The 20,472-nt window shown below is 42.8% G+C and overlaps 2 protein-coding genes across 8 annotated transcripts in view; both read left to right on the top strand.

The window, feature by feature from the left end:
• The first annotated feature begins 5,271 nt into the window (after nucleotides 1-5,271).
• Nucleotides 5,272-20,472, top strand: part of SHLD1 (shieldin complex subunit 1) — a 113,348-nt gene continuing 98,147 nt past the window's right edge. For 3 of the 7 annotated variants that reach the window (XM_047771705.1, XM_047771701.1, XM_047771707.1), the window contains exons 1-2: nucleotides 5,296-5,406; nucleotides 14,281-14,462. In XM_047771705.1, the coding sequence (XP_047627661.1) occupies nucleotides 14,285-14,462 (178 nt within the window). In that variant the 5' untranslated portion in view covers nucleotides 5,296-5,406; nucleotides 14,281-14,284. Of the gene's footprint in view, nucleotides 5,407-14,280; nucleotides 14,463-15,260; nucleotides 15,846-20,472 lie in introns of those variants that run through there. The other 4 variants (XR_007133927.1, XM_047771706.1, XM_047771703.1 and 1 more) reach the window with 4 other exon arrangements.
• The window catches only part of CHGB (chromogranin B), a 147,010-nt gene continuing 140,960 nt past the window's right edge, over nucleotides 14,423-20,472 (top strand). Inside the window, 1 exon segment of the mRNA XM_047771700.1 lies at nucleotides 14,423-14,462. Within this exon segment, the coding sequence (XP_047627656.1) occupies nucleotides 14,451-14,462 (12 nt within the window). The 5' untranslated portion in view covers nucleotides 14,423-14,450.

The raw sequence follows: 20,472 nt of genomic DNA, 5'->3' as shown, positions 1-20,472 counted from the left end.
TTGGCTGAAGTAGCTGGCTTAGCTCATGGCAGAAAAATCGACTATGAAATCTAAGGGTTTTGTGAGACTGTGACATAACTTGATTCCTACAGTCCTTATACAATCAGTGGCAAAATAGCATTTCCTTTTGGCCCTTTGAGAATGCAATAAACTCTTTATTTTGCTGTCTCTGCAGATTAAAGGTCCCAACTATTGACTGTTTTTTTTTTGATGATGGCTTCAATTAGTTTTCATTTCTTGTGCACTGATCCAGTCAAAGTGGGAAGAAAGGCTGGTCAGAGGCATGCTGTACGGCAAAGAAAGTCACTTCAGACTTTGGAAATTTGCTCCAGAAAATTGCTCCCATCAGAAAAATGAAGCTTATCATGGAAGGGTCACAGGAGAATAAATGAGAATTTGTTGATAAGCAAACAAATTTGTTTTTCAGGAAAAGAGTGACAGTGGCAAAAGCCTCGAAAAGTTTTTCACTGAAAACAGGCCAGGAAGAAGTCTTGTTTTGGGGCTGCATTGACAGCCTATGGAAATTCCTAGGCTAGGGGTCATACTGGAGCTGCAGCCACTGGCCTATACCACAGCCACGGCAACATGGGATCCACAACTTGTGGCAACACCAGATCCCTGAGCCACTGAGCGAGGCTGGGGATCAAACCCGCATCCTCATGGATATTGGTCGGGTTTGTTACCATTCAGCCACAACGGAAACTCCAGAAGTCATGTTTTTCAGACTTCTTGGAGGATACAAGTATTGAGATGGGTGAGCTGGGGTGGGGAATGGAGGATACCTGCAGAGAGACTGGTAAATTTTTGTATATAACAGCACTTTCGTGAACACTTACTTGTGAGTCCTTGGGCTGGGCTCAGGACTACAAGTATGAAATAGATGTGGTACTTGCTCTTAAGGCACTTACAGCCTAGTGGGGGAAACAAAAAATGTAAGAGTTTAGGGTAACAGGTAAGTGGAGGAATGTGAGCTTTCCTAGGAGAGACAACTAACTGATATTTGTCAAGTCAGAGAAGGTTTCAAGTCAGAGAAGATAAGAGGTTCCTAAAGAAGGAAATTATAGGAGTAAAAAGCCCAGAGGCAAGAGAGAGCAGGCAGGGAGTATTTAAGGAAAAGAAAACAATGTGTAGGTAGAGGGTTGGCGAATAGCAATGGGACATTCTCTTGGGAGCAGGAATCTTCTAAGTCTGGTTAAGAAGTTTGAGTTTGAGTTCCCATCATGACTCAGTGGAAACGAACCCAACCAGTATCCATGAGGACTTGGGTTCAACCCTGGCCTCGCTCAGTGGGTTAAGGATCCAGCTTGCCGTGAGCTTCAGTGTAGGTTGCAGATGTGGCTCAGTTCTGGAGTCGCTGTGGCTGTGGTGTAGCCCGGCAGCTGCAGCTCCAATTTGACCCCTGGCCATGAACTTCCATATGTCACTGGTGCAGTCCTAAAAAGAAAAAAAAAAAAAAGTTTGAGTTTTAGCCTGAGGGGAAGAAAGTGGTGAGATTACTCATTATTTTAAAAAAGAAAAGTCTGGCTGCAAGGGAGTTGAAAAGCTGCTGTCATCCAGGTGGTAGATAATGATGAACTGTACCCAGAAAGTTGCATTGAGGATGGAGAGAATTAAGAAATAGTCAATATAGCATGAGACCTCCATTTAAGTAACAGATTCACTTAAAATAATATTTTTTTTGCATAGATCTTTTTTTCTTTTTTTAGGGTCACACCCTCAGCATGGAAGTTCCCAGGCTAGTGGTCGAATTGGAGCTATACGCTACAGCCACAGCAATGCCTGATCCAAGCCACAACTGTGACCTACACAGCAGCTTGTGGCTACACCGGATCCTTAACCCACTGAGCAAGACCAGGAATCAAACCCTTATCCTCATGGATACTAGTTAGGTTCTTAACCTGCTGAGCCACAACAGGAACTCCTGCAGAGTTTTTTTTTTTGCTTTTTTTTAGGGCCACACCCGAGGCATATGGAGGTTCCCAGGAGTAGGGGTCAATCGGACCTACAGCTGCCAACCTATGCCATAGCCACAGCCACAGCAACGCAGGATCCAAGCCATGTCTGCAATCTACGCCACAGCTCACGGCAACGCCAGATCCTTAACCCACTGAGCGAGTTGTGTGGGATCGTACACACAACCTCATGGTTCCTAGTTGGATTTGCGCCACGATGGGAACTCCTTCTGCATAGATTTTTAAGGAACTTTTTTAAACTAGGAATCCTAACCATTACTAGGTCATGGCATGGCATAGTGGGTTATAATTGCCAGCACTGAAAAATAAAAAATAAATCTGTGTTTTAATTTAAGAAAAAGAGATAGTTAATATAGACCAAGGCTTTGAATGCTGATGGATATGGGATATGCTGACAAAGGAGGACAAAAAGATTTTATCTTTAGGATTTCCCGCTGCAGTGCAGGGGGTTAATGACCCAGCTTGTCTCTGTGGCATTGCCAGTTTGATCTCCAGCCCAGTACAGTGGGTTGAGGATCTACAGTTGCCAAAGCTGTGGATTAGGTCCATGGGTCAAAGCTCCCTTCAGCTTTGATTCCATCCCTGGCCTGAGAAATGCCAACGGTGCCGACAAAGAGAGTAAAAATAGTTTCTGACTTTGGCAACTAAACGGTCTGACTCAATGACACAGGAAATTTTGAGTGGGAGTGTAAGCAGATAGGGTGGGGGTCCTCAGAAAGAGAACCAGGCAAGGCTTTCTTGACATAAGAGAAGCCATTTTGGCCTAAGGCTGGCAGTAATACTTGCCCTTGAACAAGATTCAGTAATTAATGATCTTAAGGGAACAAAAGAGGACAGGAATTATCAGGCAAGAGAAGTAACAATAACAAAGACAATAAATCTGTTGTAAAGGAGTTCCCGTCGTGGCTCAGTGGTTAACGAATCCGACTAGGAACCATGAGGTTGCGGGTTCGGTCCCTGGCCTTGCTCAGTAGGTTAAAGGATCCCGTGTTGCCATGAGCTGTGGTGTAAGTTGCAGACGCGGCTCGGATCCTGTGTGGCTGTGGCTGTGGCTGTGGCGTAGGCTGGTGGCTACAGCTCCGGTCTAACCGGGGTTAGACCCCTAGCCTGGGAAACTCCATATGCCCCAGGAGCGACCCAAGAAATGACAAAACGACAAAAAAAAAAAAAAAAAATCTGTTGTAAAGACTCCTGCTTTTGTTTCAATTTAAAGATTACCATGAAACACTTTCTTGAGCTGTTTTGCAGAATTTAACCCCTCGTGGTGCATTCAACCCCCTAGAATTTAAGGGATGATGATATTAATCTTTGCTGACACTTCTAACTTCAATCAACTAACTTCAATCAACTTGGGCTCTGTTGACCTTTGCCCCAATTTTACGTGGAATCCTCCGCTCAAGCCCCTTCATGAATATGCATACACTGCTCAAGTCCCTTCATGAATAAGCACGTACCTTAGCTTAAAGATCCCCCAGTTTTGCAGGTCAAAGAGACAGTGCTTTGGGAAAGATTCTGGTGTTCTCCTTACTTGCTGCAAATAATAAACCCTTCTTTCTTTCAATCTTTGGCTTGTATTATGGTTTGACACCCACTAAGAGGTGAACCCATTTTTCAGGTAACAGGAGCAGGGTGATTGGGAGGAGGGAGAGGGTGAGTTAAATGCACTGGAGGGTATGTTAACTTGGACCTCAGGAGGAGCCTAGGCTTAGAGGTTTGGGAATCATCTGCATAGAAGGGACAAGAAAAGAAGACGGAAGAACCCTGACAGAGGCCCACATTGAAGAGAAAGAAGAGCTTATAAAGGAGCTTGTAGATGAATTTTTGAGAGGAAAGAGAAAAATTAGAAGAAAGTGGTATCAGAGAAACTCATGGACAAGGGCTTTACAGAAGGAGGGAGTGATCAGCAATGTTCAGTGCCGTTGAGAACAAGGTGTATCCTCAGACAAACTCAAATTGAGGGACATTCTACTCATAACTGAACTGTACTCATCAAAATGTCAGTGCCAAGAAATACAAAGAAAAATGGAGAAACAGAGATTAAGCAAGACTAAAGAGACAGGAAAATTGAGAATGCAGTGAATGATCGGAATTTTCTTTTGTTATTTTTAAAGTCATTTTATTTTATTTTATTTTAATTTTTGTCTTTTTGTCTTTTTTAGGGCCAAACCTGTGGCATATGGAGGTTCCCAGGCTAGGGGTCTAATTAGAACTGTAGCCCCCAAGCCTATGCCAGAACCACAGCAATGCCAGATCTGAGCCACGTGTCTGTGACCTATACCACAGCTCATGGTAACGCCAGATCCTCAACCCACTGAGAGAGGCCAGGGATCAGACCTGTAACCTCATGGTTCCTAGTCAGATTTGTTTCCACTGCACCAGGACGGGCTCTCCTAAAGTCATTCTAAATTGTTGTATAATCAGATAATTAATTTCATTCAATAACATTTGAGTTTATCATTTCTATTTTTTGTTGGGGGGGGGGCATGCAGAAATTCCTGGGCCAGGGATTGAACCTGAGCCACAGCAATAACCTGAACCACAGCAGTGACAATGGCTGATTCTTAACCTTTAGGCCACCAGGGAACTCCCTGTAAGAGTTTTTAATGAGATATATTACATGGAAAAAAGTGAAAATCAAAATTATACACTGATTATGAAAGCACAAAGCTGGAAGCAAAAGCTGAATTTATATTTACTGTGTTAGGTTTGTCTGAACGTGAAGGAACGTTTTACTTCTAATTGTATCTTTAAATTTGACTTCAAAACGTCACTATATCAGCCAGACTGTGGTATCTGGCAGGCAGTTCGCCGAACCTCAGCTAGTGTTATTTAAAATCTTCATCCTGAGCATAAGATTCCTAACTTATGGGGTTCTATACTAGTGTAGGCATCTATAGGAGGCTGTAGGTGTACAGTGCTTTTTCAAGAATATGATGAGATGGAAATAGTAACCCTCATTCGCTTTCTGTGGTCCTGACATTCTGGCGGTGTGCGGCAGTACCCGCCTGCAACATATTGAAATATTAACATTATCTTTTTAAATCTCTCTACTTTTCATGTTTTTCAAAGTGTAGACATTGAAGTTTTCAAAAATTTAAAATATTTTTCTTGTTCCCTTTAGTGTCTACCAAGCACACTCATCAATAAAACCTCTAGAAACTGCCGAAACTAGCCCTACGTGGAACGGATCATTGGCTATACCCATGCCCTCAGTCAAGATGGTCGCAACTCCCTCCCCTTGGTCTTTCCTGCCCTTAGCAAAGATGGTTCCAGCGACTTCCTTTCAACCTCGCTTTTCCCGTAATAAACATGGGGCCTCCGCTTCCGGTTGGGACCCGCTGCTGTTTCGGGGTGGTGAGTGTAACTGGGCCCTGGCGACTTTTCTAGGTCAGTTTTCGTTGCAGACGCTCGAGTGCCTTGAATTGGGGGAAAGGTAGGACTCTCCACAAGACTTCAGCCGTTCTTTCCAAACTGGGAAGTTATGGCTGCTTTCCTTGGCACATTCCCAAACCCCTCCCCTCCCATTACATGGGGCGGCTCAGCCACCGCTTTGGGGAAGTCCCAGAATTTGGGGGCCGTGTCTAGATGAGCTTTGGTTCTTCCTTTTAAAAAACAAATTTATTGAGATATAATTCACATATTATAATACAATTTGCATAAAGTATAAAAATTGGAAGTTCCTTGCGGCACAGCGGGTTAGGGATCTGTCATTCTGCACCTGTGTCGAAGGTCCCTATTGCAGTATGGGTTTGATCCCTGGCCTGGGAACTTCCACTTGCTGTAGGTGTCAATTCAGTGGGTTTTCATATATCCTCAGAATTGTGTTTCCATAAACAAAATCTAATTTTAGAATATTTTCATCACCTCCAGGTGATGAAAACCTTGTAGTCATTAGCAGTCACACACCGCCCCCCCGCCCCACGAGGACCTCCCCAGTCCTAGGCAATTATTAATCTACTTTTTGTCTCTATGGATTTGTCAGTTTGTGTATTTGATATAAATGGAATCCTACAATAAGTGGTCTTTCTTGACTAAATTCTTTCACTAAGTAAAATGTTTTAAAAAGTTCTTGTGGCATGTATTGGAACTTAGTTCCTTTATTGCTGAAAAATATTCCTGGTTTTCATATACTACATTTTATTCAGCCATTCATCAGTTCATGGACATTTGGATTGTTTCCACTTTTTGGCTGCTGTGAACATTTGTATAAAGTTTGTGTGGACACATGTTTTTATTTCTCTTGAGCATGTACATATATCTACGAGAGGAGTTGTCAGATCCAGCTGTAACGCTGACCATTTGAGGAATTGCTAAACTGTTTTCCAAAGTACTTGAGCCATTTTACCTGTTTGCATATGGATATTCAGTTGTCTCAGCATTGAAAAGACCATTCTTACCGTGTGAAATTATCTCAGCCCCTTGGGGAAAATAAATTGGCCATAAATGTAAGCTTTTACTTTTGGACTCTCAGTTTTATTCCGTTAATCTATATGTCTATCCTTATTACAGTTCTACACAGCCATGATTCCTGAAGCTTGTGGTTGGTTTTGAAATTAGAAAGAATGAGTACTCCAACTTTGTTCTTCTTTTTTAAGATTGTTTTGTCTGTGTGGATCCCTTGCATTTCCATATGAATTTTTTAAGCAGTTTTGTCAGTATCTAAAATTAAAAAAAAAAAAAGCCAACCTAGATTTTGATAAGAATTTCATTTGCCTGTACATCGATTTGGGCAATATTACCATTTAAAATAGTAAGTCTTCCAACCTATGGACTGAGAGAAAATATTTGCAAATGATATGACTGATAAGGGCTTAATTTCCAAAATTTATCAACAGCTCATATAAGTCAATAGCAAAAAAGAAAACAACCCAATAGAAAAAATGGACAGAAGACTTAAATAGATATTTCTCCAAAGAAGACATACGGATAGCTAATAGGCACATGAAAAGATGTTTGTCATTGGTAATTGTTAGAGAAATGCAAATCACAACTTCAGTGAGGTACCACCTCACACCTGTCAGAATGGCCATGGTTGAAAAGTCTGCAAATAAATGCTGGAGAGGGTGTGGAGAAAAGGGAATTCTACTAAAGTGTTGGTGGGAATGTAAATGGGTGCAGCCACTATGAAAAACAGTATGAGGTTCCTTAAGAAACTAAAAATAGAGTAGCCATATGATCCAGCAGTCCCACTCCTGGGCATATATCCAGACAAACCATAATTCAAAAAGATAAATGCACCCTTATGTTAACAGCAGCACTATTTAAAATAGTCAAGACATGGAAACAATCTAAATGCCCATCAACACATGAATGGATTAGGAAGATGTGATGTATACCATGAATTATTACTCAGCTGTGAAAAATAACGACGTAATACGCCATTTGCAGCAACATAGATGGACGTAGAGATCATCATATTAACCAAAGTAAGTCAGACAAAGACAAATATCATATATCACTTATATGTGAAATCCAAAATAACACACAAATGAACATATCTATGAAATAGAAACAGATTCGCAGATAGAATAGACTTGTGGTTGCCAAGGGGATGGGGTGGGGCAAGAAAGGATTGGGAGTTGGGAATTAGCAGATGCAAACTATTACATATAGGATGGATAAAAAGCCAAGGTCCTACTGTATAGCACAGGGAGTTATATTCAATATCTTGTGATAAACCATAATAAAAAGTGTGTGCGTTTGTGTATATATTCAGTTATATATGTATAACCGAATTACTTTGCTATACAGTTATATATGTATAACTGAATTACTTTGCTATACAGAAGAAGTTAACACATTATAAATCAACTATACCTCAATAAAATTTAAAAATAAATGAGATAGTAAGTCTCCCATTCCGTGAGTATAGAGTGTCTTTCCACTCATTTAGATCTTTAGTTTCTTTAAACATTTTTAGATAGTTTTCAGTGTACATGCCCTACACATTTTTTATTAAATGTATATACTTAAGTATTCTTTTTGATACTATTGTAAATGAAATTAATGTTATTAATTTCATTATCAGATTACTACTAGTATATATAAATGCAAATGATTTTTCTGTGTTGATATTGTATCCTGCAACCTTGTCAACTTTTTAAATTTTTCTAATAGTTTTTTAAGTGGACTTTTTGGGACTTCCTATATATAACATCATGTCTTCTGCTAATATAAATAGTTTTACTTATCTCTTTGCAATCTGGAAGCCTTTTATTTCATTTCTCGTCTATTTGTGCAGTTGAAACCTCCAGTAAAATGCTGAATAAAAGCGATGAGAGTGGATAATATTGAATTGTTCCTGATCTTAGGAGCAAAAAAAGAACTGAAAGAATTCAATCTTTCACCATGAAGTACAATGCTAGCTATGGGTTTTTTTAAAAATGCCCTGTACCAGATTGAGGAAGTTCCCTTCCATTCCTAGTTTGCTGAGTGTTTTGATCGTGAATGGGTATCTGACTTTGTCAAATGATTATTTGTGTGTCTTTCTGTTGTGGTTTTTGCCCCTTATTCTACTAATGTAGTGTATTACATTGCTTGATTTTCTGATGTTAAAGCAACTTTGCATTTCTGGGATAAGTTCTGCTTGGTCATGGAGTATAATCCTTTTTATATGTATGTATACATATCTGTAAATAAATATTTATTACTCAGCCATTAAAAAAATGAAATCTTGCCATTTGTAACAACATGAATGATCAAGAGGGCATTATAAGTGAAATGAGTCAGAGAAAGACAAATACTTTATGATCTCACTCATTTGTAGCATCTAAAAAATTTATATATATAAAATATATTTATATGAAGCTTATAGATACAGAGAACAGATTGGTCCTTGCCAGAAGTAGGGGTGGTGGTGAAAGAAATGGGTGAACTATTTAGTTTGTTTAAATAAGTTACACAATGGGAGGTCTGACATGGCACAGTGGGTTATGAACCTGATTAGTATCATGGGGATGCAGGTTCAATCCCTGGCCTTGCTCAGTGGGTTAAGGATCTAGCGTTGCTGTGAGCTGTGCTGTAGGTCACAGATGTGGCTTACATCCCATGTTGCTGTGGCTGTGGCATAGGCTGGCAGCTGCAGCTCCAATTTGACCCCTAGCCTGGGAACCTCCATATGCCTCAGGTGTGGTGCAAAAAAGCAAAAAAAAAAAAGTTACATAAGAATAAAGAAATATAGGCAGTAGTTGTATGGATGGTCATTGTATAAAATTCTTTACACTTATCTTTTTTCTTTTTTTGACAGCTGTTTTTGTTTGTTTGTTTGTTTATTTTTTTGGAAGTTCTGGGCCAGAGATCAAACCCACGCCACAGCAGTAACCCAAGCTGCTGCACCGGATTCTTTACCTGCTGGGCCACAGGGAACTCCTTTCCACTAATTTTTTTTTTTTTTTGAAATTTCTCCTGTAAAATATTGGGAGGAAAGAGCCTTAATTGAAAAAAAAAAGTAAATGAAATTAAACTTTTTTGTTTACATATATCCTGACTGAGTTTTTTTTTTTTTTTTTGTCTTTTGTTGTTGTTATTGTTGTTGCTATTTCTTGGGCCGATCCCGCGGCATATGGAGGTTCCCAGGCTAGGGGTTGAATCGGAGCTGTAGCCACCAGCCTACGCCAGAGCCACAGCAACTCGGGATCCGAGCCGCGTCTGCAACCTACACCACAGCTCACGGCAACGCCGGATCATTAACCCACTGAGCAAGGGCAGGGACCGAACCCCCTTCGGCCAGAGCCACAGCAACGCGGGATCCGAGCCGCGTCTGCAACCTACACCACAGCTCACAGCAACGCCGGATCGTTAACCTACTGAGCAAGGGCAGGGACCGAACCCGCAACCTCATGGTTCCTAGTCGGATTCGTTAACCACTGCGCCACGACGGGAACTCCTGAGTTGTTTTCTAAGTCTGTAAGAATCTGTAGGGCAATGGCCTCTTTCTCTTGGTAAGCAGGTGTTTAATGTACTGTGAAACCTTTTGTGTCTACAGTCATGGGGCATCCTATCCTCCCCAGTACTGGAAAAGAATATATATATACTTTTTTTTTTTTTTTTTGCAATTTCAGGGGCTGCACCTGCAGCATATGGAGGTTCCCAGGCTAGAGGTCGAATCGGAGCTGCAGCTGCCAGCCTATGCCACAGCCACAGCAACGCCAGATTCGCGCTGCATCTGCGACCTACACCACAGCTCAGGACAATGCCGGATCCTTACCCACTAAGCAAGGTTAGGGATTGAACTCTTATCCTCATGGATCCTAGTTGGGTTCGTTAACCACTGAGCCACAAAGGGAACTCCCTGGAAAAGAATATTTAGATTGTGGCATTAAAGCACTTTTTTTTCCCTTTTTTTTTTTTTTTTTTGGCTGCACTCGTGGCATATGGAAGTTCCTAAGTCGGGGATCGAATCTGATCTGCAGCCTATGGCACAACTGCAAGCAATGTCAGATCCTTAACCCACTACACTGGACCAGCGATTGAACCACCAATGCCACAGAGACAAGCCAGATCATTAACCCATTGCATCACAGCAGGAACTCCTAAAGCAGTTTTAAGAGAAGAAAATAAGCACTTCTGGAGAAGGAAATTAAACAACATATTAAAAGTTTGGGGGCAAAGGATAATTGTTGCATTTTACTTGCCAGCCTAGGTGGTTTCAGACCATCAGAAAGGTCTCCTCTCTTCCTGTTACTTGTTTCTCCTGTACAAATTCATCGAATCCCAAATAATGTTGTATATGCACAGGCACTTATTTTGTAATAAACAGCATTCTGCTTTTCAGTAGGCAGTTTTCTTTCTTCCTTCCTTCCTTCCTCCCTTCCCTTCCTTCTTTCCTTCCTTTTTTGTTCAAGTGCCCAGTTTGGGTTGTACTTGATATTTCTTATAAATTATTCTAAAAGAAAAGGTAGAGGAGTTCCCGTTATGGGTCAGCAGTTGACGATTCCAACTAGAATCCATGAGGACGTGGGTTTGATCCTTGGCCTCACTCAGTGGGTTAAGAATCTGGCATTGATGTGAGTTGTGGTGTAGGTCACAAATGTTGCTTGGATCCCAAGTTGCTGTGGCTGTGGTGTAAGCTGGTGGCTACAGCTCCGATTCAACCCTTAGCCTGGGAACCTCCATATGCCGTGGGTGCAGCCATAAAAAGACAAAAAAAAAAAAAGTAGGTATCACATCATGGCGCTATTTGTTTGCAAACTGGACTCCTTTCATTTCATATCACTATTGACCCCTTCTGTTGATGGCTGATTTCAAGGCAGTTTTGTAGGCAGACAGGATATTTGGATGTCATTCACTGACCTGTTTGTTCCCTTCCAGAAGCCTCCAGAGCAGTGTTGGGTAATATGAGGGCAGAAGGAGGAGCCACAGATGTCTGCAGCAGAGGTGTTTGCTGAAACATTGGCTTGGTTGGCTAATGTGGCACATGTGCAAAGACAGGGTGTTCTTGCTTTGGGAACCTTGGTCACTTCACTCCTTTCAGAAGCAATCAGCTGATGTCTTGGCTCATTCTCTGCCTGAGTGAATGTCCACAACAACATGTGACTGGGTGTCCTCAAACAAGAAGGATCTGGCCAGGTCTCTCTGTCGATTTGTTTTTATATCTCCTATCTTTGGTCTTTGCCTAAATTAGGTGGTAGCTTGGGTTGCAGTTTGGAGGCTCTTCAAACACAGAAAGCTGGGAGGTCTTGGAGTTGGGTTCATCCTAGGTTGGTACTTTCTAGATGGGTTTTGGGGTAAGTTACTCCACTTCTGTCTGTATTTGGGACTGACTCTAAGTGGGGGTAATAATTAGGATTACCTGTAGATGAAGCTTTTAGCACAACATCTGGCATCCAGTAAGCACTCAATAAATGTTAACTACTCGTATTATTATTATTCATGTTATTCTGAAATTGCTTTTGTCATTCATACATACATCTTTCAAGTTCTGACTGTCATTTTAAGATTTGGATAGTATTCCATAATTTGGAAGACTGCCTCCTCCCAAACCTGTTCCTTCTCCTGTCTGCTTTAATGCAGTTGATGATGCAACCCAGTCACCAAAGCTGCCACTTTTTGTTGACTCTTGGTACCTCTTTAGCCCCTTGATCCATGTAGGTATTAAGTTTGACTCTTATTTCTGTTCCTAAATAAATATGACAAGATTTATTGCTGGAGTTCCCTGGTGGCCTAGTGGTTAAGGATCTGACATTGTCACTGGTGTAGTTAGGGTTACTACTGTATCACGGGTTTTATCCCTGGCTGGAGAGATTGTGCATGCCATGCCCCACCCACTCACCCCTCCCCTTCTACAAAAGAAAAAGAAAAAAAGATTTACTGATGACAACTCATGAGACAGAGTAGCAGAGTGTCCAAGATCTCCCCAGACCCATAATTATTTTACAGAGACGTGGGCATGGCTGGATGCACTGCTAAGAGCCCTCCAGTAGAGAACCCAGCACCCACAGGTAGATAGCAACCAGGGAGGGTAAGGAACAACTAATTTTTTTTTTTTTTGTCTTTTTAGAGCTGCTGCAGCATATGGAGTTCCTAAGCTAGGGATCGAATCAGAGCTGCAGCTGCCAGCTCATGCCACAGCCACAGCAACACCAGATCTGAGCCACATTTGTGACCTACACCATAGCTCACGGCAACACCAGATCCTTAACCCACTGAGCGAGGCCAGAGATTGAACCCCCATCCTCGTGGATACTAGTCGGGTTCACTATTGCTCAGCCAAAACAGGGACTCCAGGAATACCTTTTTTTGTTTTTTTTGTTTTTTTTGCCTTTTCTAGGGCTGCTTCCGTGGCATATGGAGGTTCCCAGGCTAGGGGTCTAATCGGAGCTGTTGCTGCCAGCCTGTGCCAGAACCACAGCAACGCAAGACCCAAGCCGTCTCTGCAGCCTACACCACAGCTCACGGCAACGCCAGATCCTCAACCCACTGAGCAAGGCCTGGGATCGAACCCGCAACCTCATGGTTCCTAGTGGGAGTTGTTAACCACTGCGCCACGACGGGAACTCCCTAATTTTTAACAAGAAGTGTCCCAATGCTGAACCCAATAAGCCACCTTCAAGGTCTCCAGAGTTCAGCTAGAGAGTGTGTGTATCCAAGTTCCTGATCACACCCAGGCCCTGCTGCCCTTCCCAGAGCTGGCAGAGGCCCCATGACCATCCATCCAAAACCACAGGGTTTGTCCTTCCCCAGTCACCCAGTGTGTAAACTGTCCTTGCTTCTCTCACTTTCAACTCCTGACACCCCATGCCACTTGTCGTTGCCCAAGCTGATTCTTCTGGGGCTCATGCTGGCCCCACCCCCCCCAACCCCCACCATGGCCCAGCCTGCCCCATGTGTGGGGACACCTTCCTGCAAAAAGCCTACCTCCTCCTCTCCATCTTACCATCGTGTTAACACTGTCCCTATGTTTGGGATCATCCCTGTGTAACTCGAAGGAGGCCTCTGTCACATTCACCTTTGCTCCCCAGTCCCAGTGTGTCAGCAATTGAAGGCCACAGAAGGAAATGCAAATCACCTGTAATCTCACTACCCAGAAATTAAACCACTGAATTAATTGCCACTGACATTAATCTGGGATATACCCTCCAGACTTTTTTTTTGTCTTTTTGTCTTTTTAGGGCCACACCCACGACATATGGAGAGTCCCAGGCTAGGGGTCTAATCGGAGCTGTTGCTGTCAGCCTGTGCCAGAACCACAGCAACCAAGCTGTGTCTGCAACCTACACCACAGCTCACGGCAACGCCGGATCCTTAACCCACTGAGCAAGGCCAGGGATGGAACCCGCAACCTCATGGTTCCTAGTCGGATTTGTTTCCACTGAGGCACAACAGGAACACCTACCCTCCAGACTTTTTGTTTGTTTGCTTTATCACTACAGGTCTGTATATGTTTCATACACACGCATCCCACACAGAGTATTTTACATTATTAAATCTGGATTAGACCCTACCTATGGTTTAAAAGTGTTGTCCCATTTAAAATGTGGGGTGTTCCCCTTTTCATTAGCTATTCATATAGTCCTTGGATTATAGTGCCATGCAGTATTTCATCCTTATCAGATAGGCGGCTCATCTTCCAGATGAAGTTATTCATGGTTTCTTTCTGTGCTGTGAGTATTTGTTTCTCTTGATGAAGAAACAGGATAAGCAAATACTGGGTCTAAAGTGAAGACAAGGAGGACCATTAATGACAGGAAAGTAAATTATTCTGGTTCTACTGTTATTGGGGCTTTGAGGTGCTTTGAGCCATGACTGTGCTGGGGGTTCCTCTTAGGCGATGCCTTCTGTATTGAATTGTTCTCTTTTGCCATGGCAGGGCGATGGCCACCCAGGATGCCACCCCAGGCAGCCAGTGGGAGGGAAGCAATGCTTTGGACCTGCCATCCGCTTGTGACATAAGGGATTACGTGTTGCAGAGACCCAGCCAGGAGGCCAGCAGCGAGGCTTTCAGTTCTGAGGAAGCCCTTTCTCTTCCTTGCTCTTCTGATGTGGATCCAGGTAAGAAGCAGAGTTTAAAACAAACACAAAAATCCTAACATATGCAGGTATGGGATCCTTTGTTTCTCTATTCCAATGGCTGGGTCCACACTGTCTTGGGAAGAAAAACATCTTCTGTAAGCAAAACCGTTGGAAGAGACTTCAAAGGCAGCCTCCCTGGTGTAACTGCGACAGGGAGCTGTTTCCTGGAGGCCCTTTTGTCTGAGTCCCTTTCTGATCTCTGTCCAGAATTCATTCAGATACGGGGAACACTTGGTTCATTAGGGAACGAGTGGAATTGTTTTTCTGTTTTGTTCTTTGAAAACTTCAGAAGAGAGCCACGTGGGCTTGCCCTGTGTCATAGCTAACAGCACTAGGGATGTTAGTATTCCTCTTATGAAGCCTGGTCTGGATTTGGGGAACAGCTTCTCTTTAATTCCCTGACTGAATTGCCAGAAAGTCTATGATTTAAGGGTTTTTTTTTTTTGTATTTTTTTTAGGAGCTCAACTTTAGCATATGAAAGTTCCCAGGCTGGGGGTCAAGTAGGAGCTGCAGCTGCTAGCCTATACCACAGCCACAGCAATGCCAGATCTGAGCCACATCTGCGACCTACATCACAGCTCGAGGCAACCCCAGATTCTTAATCCACTGATTGAGGCTGGGGATCAAACCTGAGTCCTCATGGATACTAGTCTAGTTCAGTTTTCGCTGAGCAATAGGAACTCCTATGATTTAAGTTTAATGATAATTCTGTGATATAATTAGTGACCATCTCTGGTTGTAAAGACCATCTCCTCCCTGTTTATTGCCTAATCCAGGCTGGAGGTCCACAGGTCACTTACTGGTGTGTGACTTGGGTCATGTTCCTCAAGCCCTCTGAGTTCCAGAATCTACAAAGTAGTGACCAAAATACTTGCCTCACGGAGTGAGGTTTAACCCAGGGAACAAGGTAAAGGACTTTTCACAATGTTTGCTGTACATAGGTGCTCAGTCAATTGTTATTATTCTGTGCTATTATTATTGTTGTTGTCAATATTAAGATACCCAAATATATATTTTTAAAGACACTCAGGTATACTAAGAAAATGTGGGCCTAAATGATGATGAATTCAACTTTGGCAATAAGTAGGGTGCGTCCTATTATTGTCTTTAAGAATTCCATGGGGAGCTCCCATCAGTGGAAATGAATCTGACTAGCATCCATGAGGACCCAGGTTCAATCCCTGGCCTTGCTCAGTGGGTCAGGGACCCAGTGTTGCCATGAACTGTGGTGCAGTTTGCAGATGTGGCTCAGATCTGGTGTTGTTATGGCTGTGGTTTAGGCCAACGGCTACAGCTCTGATTCAAATCCTAGGCTGGGAACCTCCATATGCCATGGGTGTGGCCCTAAAAAGACAAAAAAATAAAATAAAATAAAATATTCTATGGGAAAAAAATACTTTTTAAACTTCCTTGATCCTGTTTTGATTTTCAGGACATAGGGAAATCAGGATCAGTCAGTCTCTTATTAAGTTAGTTCCTGACCAAATATTAGATCGTTTCTTATCCTTTTTCTTTCTAGGCTCAGAATAGTAGTCCATTTTACCTTTTCTCTCCCTACCAACCTGCTACCTCTGCTCTAGTTTCCGTTACTAAGAAAGCAGCTGTTATTCATTTGAATTGAGTTGACCATCGAAATATTTATATTGGAGTATTTGTTTATAATCTAGACATTTTGGAGTTCCCCTTGTGGCTCAGTGAAAACGAATCTGACTAGCATCTATGAGGACACAGTTTTGATCCCTGGCTTTGGTCAGTGGGTTAAGGATCTGATGTTGCTGTGAGCTGTGGTGTAGATCACAGATGAGGCTTGGATCTGGCATTGCTGTGGCTGTGGTGTAGGCCAGTGGCTACAGCTTCAACTCGACCCCTAGCCTGGGAACTTCCACATGCTGTGGGTGCACCCAAAAAAGACAAAAACAAACAAAAAGACAAAAACAGAAACTAGACACTTCCTGCAAAAAATGAAAATAAAAAAAAGTTCTTTTGGAAACCCTTATAAAGGCCTAAATGTGGGAAGGAGCGCTCAGATGTTGAGACAACCATTTGTGTGGCATTGCCAGTGGGGGTGCTGGCCTAGACTGGTGTGAAATCTGGTTCTGCTTCTTTCTCTAGCTTGGCCTTGGGCACCTCACCTGGCCTCTCTGTGTTGGTCCCCTCATTAGTAAAATGGAGATAGTAACTCCTGCCTTGTCGTGGGCTGGGGGCGCTCATAATTAGGGTGAAAGTGAGTGAGGCATCATGCTTGTCATGTGATGGGCTCTTGGAAATCCAGCTCTTCATGAATTCAGCACCTGGTGCTCTTAACATACCACCACACTGTGCCGGCTCCATTTAGTTTTAAATTTTTCTGTTGAAGTATAGACAATATTATATGTTACAAATGTACAACATAGTGATTCATAATTTTTAAAGGTTATATTCCATTTATAGTTATCATAAAATATTGAGTATATTCCCTGTGTTGTGCAGTATATCCTTATTTATTTTGTACATAAGTTTGTACGTCTTAATCCTTTCCCTCTATCTTACCCTTCTCCCTTCCCTCTCACCAGTGGTAACCGCTAGGTTGTTCTCTATATCTGTGATTCTGTTTTTTTTCATTGTTGTTGTATTCACTAATGTGTTTTATTTTTAGCTTTGAGTTGGAACTCTACATATAAGCGATATCATACAGTGTTGGTCTTTCTCTGACTTATTTCACTTAGCATGATAACCTCCAAGTCCATCCATGTTGTTGTAAATGGCAAAATTTTATTCTTTTTTTGTGGCTAATATCCCATTGTGTATGTATATGCATATGCCACATCTTTTTTATCCATTCACCAATCAATGGACACTGAGGTTGATTCTGTTTCTTGGCAATTGTAAATAGTGCTGCTGTCAACATTGGGGTACATGTGTCTTTTCCAATTAGTGTTTTTGTTTTTGTTTTGTTTTGTTTATTTGTTTGTTTTTCTGGATATATACCCAGAAGAGGAATTTCTGGGTCATATGGTAGTTCTCTTTTTAGTGTTTTGAGAAACCACAGTGTCTGCACCAATTTAATTCCTCCAGACATTGTGTGACAGTTCCCTTTTCTGCACATCCTTGTGATAAGGTCCTCTCACGTTCATGACCTCCCACCTCCAGTGGACCTCCTTGCTGCCCATCCACCACACACTGTTTCCCAAGCATGTTCACCCTCCTACCCTCCTGGATGACTGTGGAATATCTTCTATTCTCTTTGAAAACTTTCTTTATCTTCTTCAACCTCTCTCTCAGCTGATAACCTTAGTTTCCTATTTCATCAAGAAAACAGAAGCCACCAGAAGGGAATGACTACACACCCACATCTGTCGGCTTCCTTCCTTCCTGCTTCTGTGGGATACCCATCCTTGCCTGCCTTTCACTTCTGTGCTACATCCCATCTGCTTTCACCTATTCAAGGTTATCATTTCCAGAGATCTCCTGCCTCACTGATTTCCCCCAACAAACATGCTGTGATAGCCCCCATCTCCCAAAAATGCCCAGCCTAGACCCCCAATCCCTGTCAAATTAGTCTCATTCTTCTGTTCTCTTGTACAGGAAAACCCTCAAAAGAGTCAGCTGTCTCTGCTGTCTCCAGTGCCTCTACCCCCAGTTCTTCCTAAACCCCTCCAACCTGGCTTCCATCTCATTCACTGCGTGGAAATAACCTTGTCAAGATCATGACCGCCATATTGTTAAATCTAGCAGTCACGTCTCAAGTCTTCTCCTTCTGGATCTATTAGCAACATTGACTTTTCCTTCTGGAATTCCTTCTTCACTGGGCCTTCTGGGAAGCAGCATCTCATGGTCCTTTTCTTACTTTTCTATTTGTTCTCAGTCTCCTTTGCTTGGTTGCTCTCTGCTCCTCCAGCCTGTCAGTGTTGGGGAGCCCTAGCTCTCCTCTCTGTCATCACTCACTTCCTCAGTGAGCTTATCTGATCTCAGGCCTTAAATACCCTCAACACCCTGCTCAGTCCCAGATTTCTCTGTCCAGCTTGGATCTCTGGCTTGATATTTAGACCATCTATGTACGTGTCATCATCACCTAGATTTCTATTAGACTTCTTCCATTTGACATATTCTAAACCAAATCTTCTACCACCTCTCCAACTTCCTCCTCATACATACGTATACACACCTGTTCTTTGAGGCCTTCTCATCTCAAAAAGTTGCTTCTGTCCTTCTGTTCACCTACACAGAAAGTCATCCTCAACTTCTTTCTCTTAAATCTCACATCCAGCCAGCCATGAGCCAATCCTGTCACTTCTCCTTCAGAATAAATCTAGAATCTGAACAGTTGTTGCCATCTCTGCTGCCACCACCCTGGTCCAAGCCACTGTCATCTGTCTGTCTCCTAACTAGCTTTTGCCACATCTGCTCTGATGCTCCTCCAGCTTCCTCGCCACGTTGCATGTAGATCTTGTTAGCCCTTGGTAAAAACCAGCCAGGGCTTCTTATCTGACTCAGGGCAGAAGTCAAATGCCTTACCTGGTGCCATGCCCTTGGGGCCCTGGGCCTGCCACCTCTGACCTCAGCTTTTACCTCCCCCATGCCTCCCCCAAACTGGGCCAGGCCTGTGCCACTGCCCAGCTTGCTCAGCCTTCAGGCTGACCTGCCCTCATCATATCCTTCCCTGGCTTTATTCTTCCCAGCACTTGTACCATAGGGCATTTTATGTATTTGATTTTTCATTTATTTGTTTGTCTCCCTGCACTGGAGTATAAATTCCAGGCTAGCAAGTACTATATGAAGAATGAATGAGTTAAATGTTAACTGCTATTATTATTCTTTCATTAAGAGACAGGCCTGTATGGATTAAGGGCTGAAGTTGATCACAACATAAAACATCTCCATTCCCCTCCCCTCCCCAGCTTAAGGCTGGCTATAGATAACTCTGGAAAGTTCCATGTGTCAGGGTTGGGAGTCATAGGCAGCACTGAGTTAGGTGAAGTCTGCATTTAACTCCATGGCATGGTCATTGTAGGAGGAGAAGATGGTCAGATTTCATCTGCCTCCTGGAAGAAAAGTCAAAATGGGTAACTGATGGAAATAGGGCAGAACTGTCGGCCATTTAATGTGTGCAAAGAAAGTTAGAGACTACTGTGCAGTAGCCTGAACTCTGCACCACTTCTGTCAAGACAGACACACACACGGGTGAGTCACCGTGTGTCTGAAGAGTCCTGGTTCTTCTCACTTTCTCTCTTCCCTGCTTGGGCTCTGCCCTATCCCTCAGATTGTTACTAAACCAAACTGGGTCTACTTGCCCACACACAGTAAAGCCAATCTACTGACACTGAGTTGTGGTGGAAGAAAGTGCAGTATTTATTGCAGGGTACAAAGCAAGGAGAACGGGCAGCTCATGCTCAGAACCACCTGCACTCCCCCATGGGTTTCAGGGAAGTATTTTTAAAAGCCAGATGAGGGATGAGGGGGTCACAGGATATGTGGTGAGCCCGTGCATAATTCTCTGATTCGTTGATCGTGAGGTAACAGGGCAGGGCCACAGGAGTGAGCATTATCAATCCTCAGGCTCCAATAAGTCTACGGGCTTACTTGCTCATGATCAGGTAGTTAATTTCTTCCATTTGGTGGGGATTTTAGCATCTGTACAACAACTCAGGAAATGTGTATCAGATACTATTATCTAGGTACTTGGGAAAGGAGCTAAGGCAGAGATGTGGGGGAGGGGACTGTCTTGGGAAGGCCCTATTGGCTCTGCTCAGTTAAAAGGTATCCAGGGTCTTCATGTGTCACCATCAAAATCTCTCAAAAAACAATTTGAAACGTAGCCCAGACTAAGAAACTAATAGCTTCAAATGTTAGCTTTTACAGGGAGGTTGTTGTTTAAGGGTGCTCAGGTGTAACCTAAAAGAAAGGTTCAAGGTAAGAATCAAGGGCAGGAGTTACTGTCATGGCTCAGCGGAAGCCAATCTGACTGGCATCCATGAGGATGAAGGTTCAATCCCTGGCCTCGCTCCATGG

The sequence above is a fragment of the Phacochoerus africanus genome, chromosome 3, assembly GCF_016906955.1.
Source record: "Phacochoerus africanus isolate WHEZ1 chromosome 3, ROS_Pafr_v1, whole genome shotgun sequence".
Lineage (NCBI taxonomy): Eukaryota > Metazoa > Chordata > Mammalia > Artiodactyla > Suidae > Phacochoerus > Phacochoerus africanus.
This window is presented reverse-complemented; position numbering and strand designations above follow the sequence as displayed.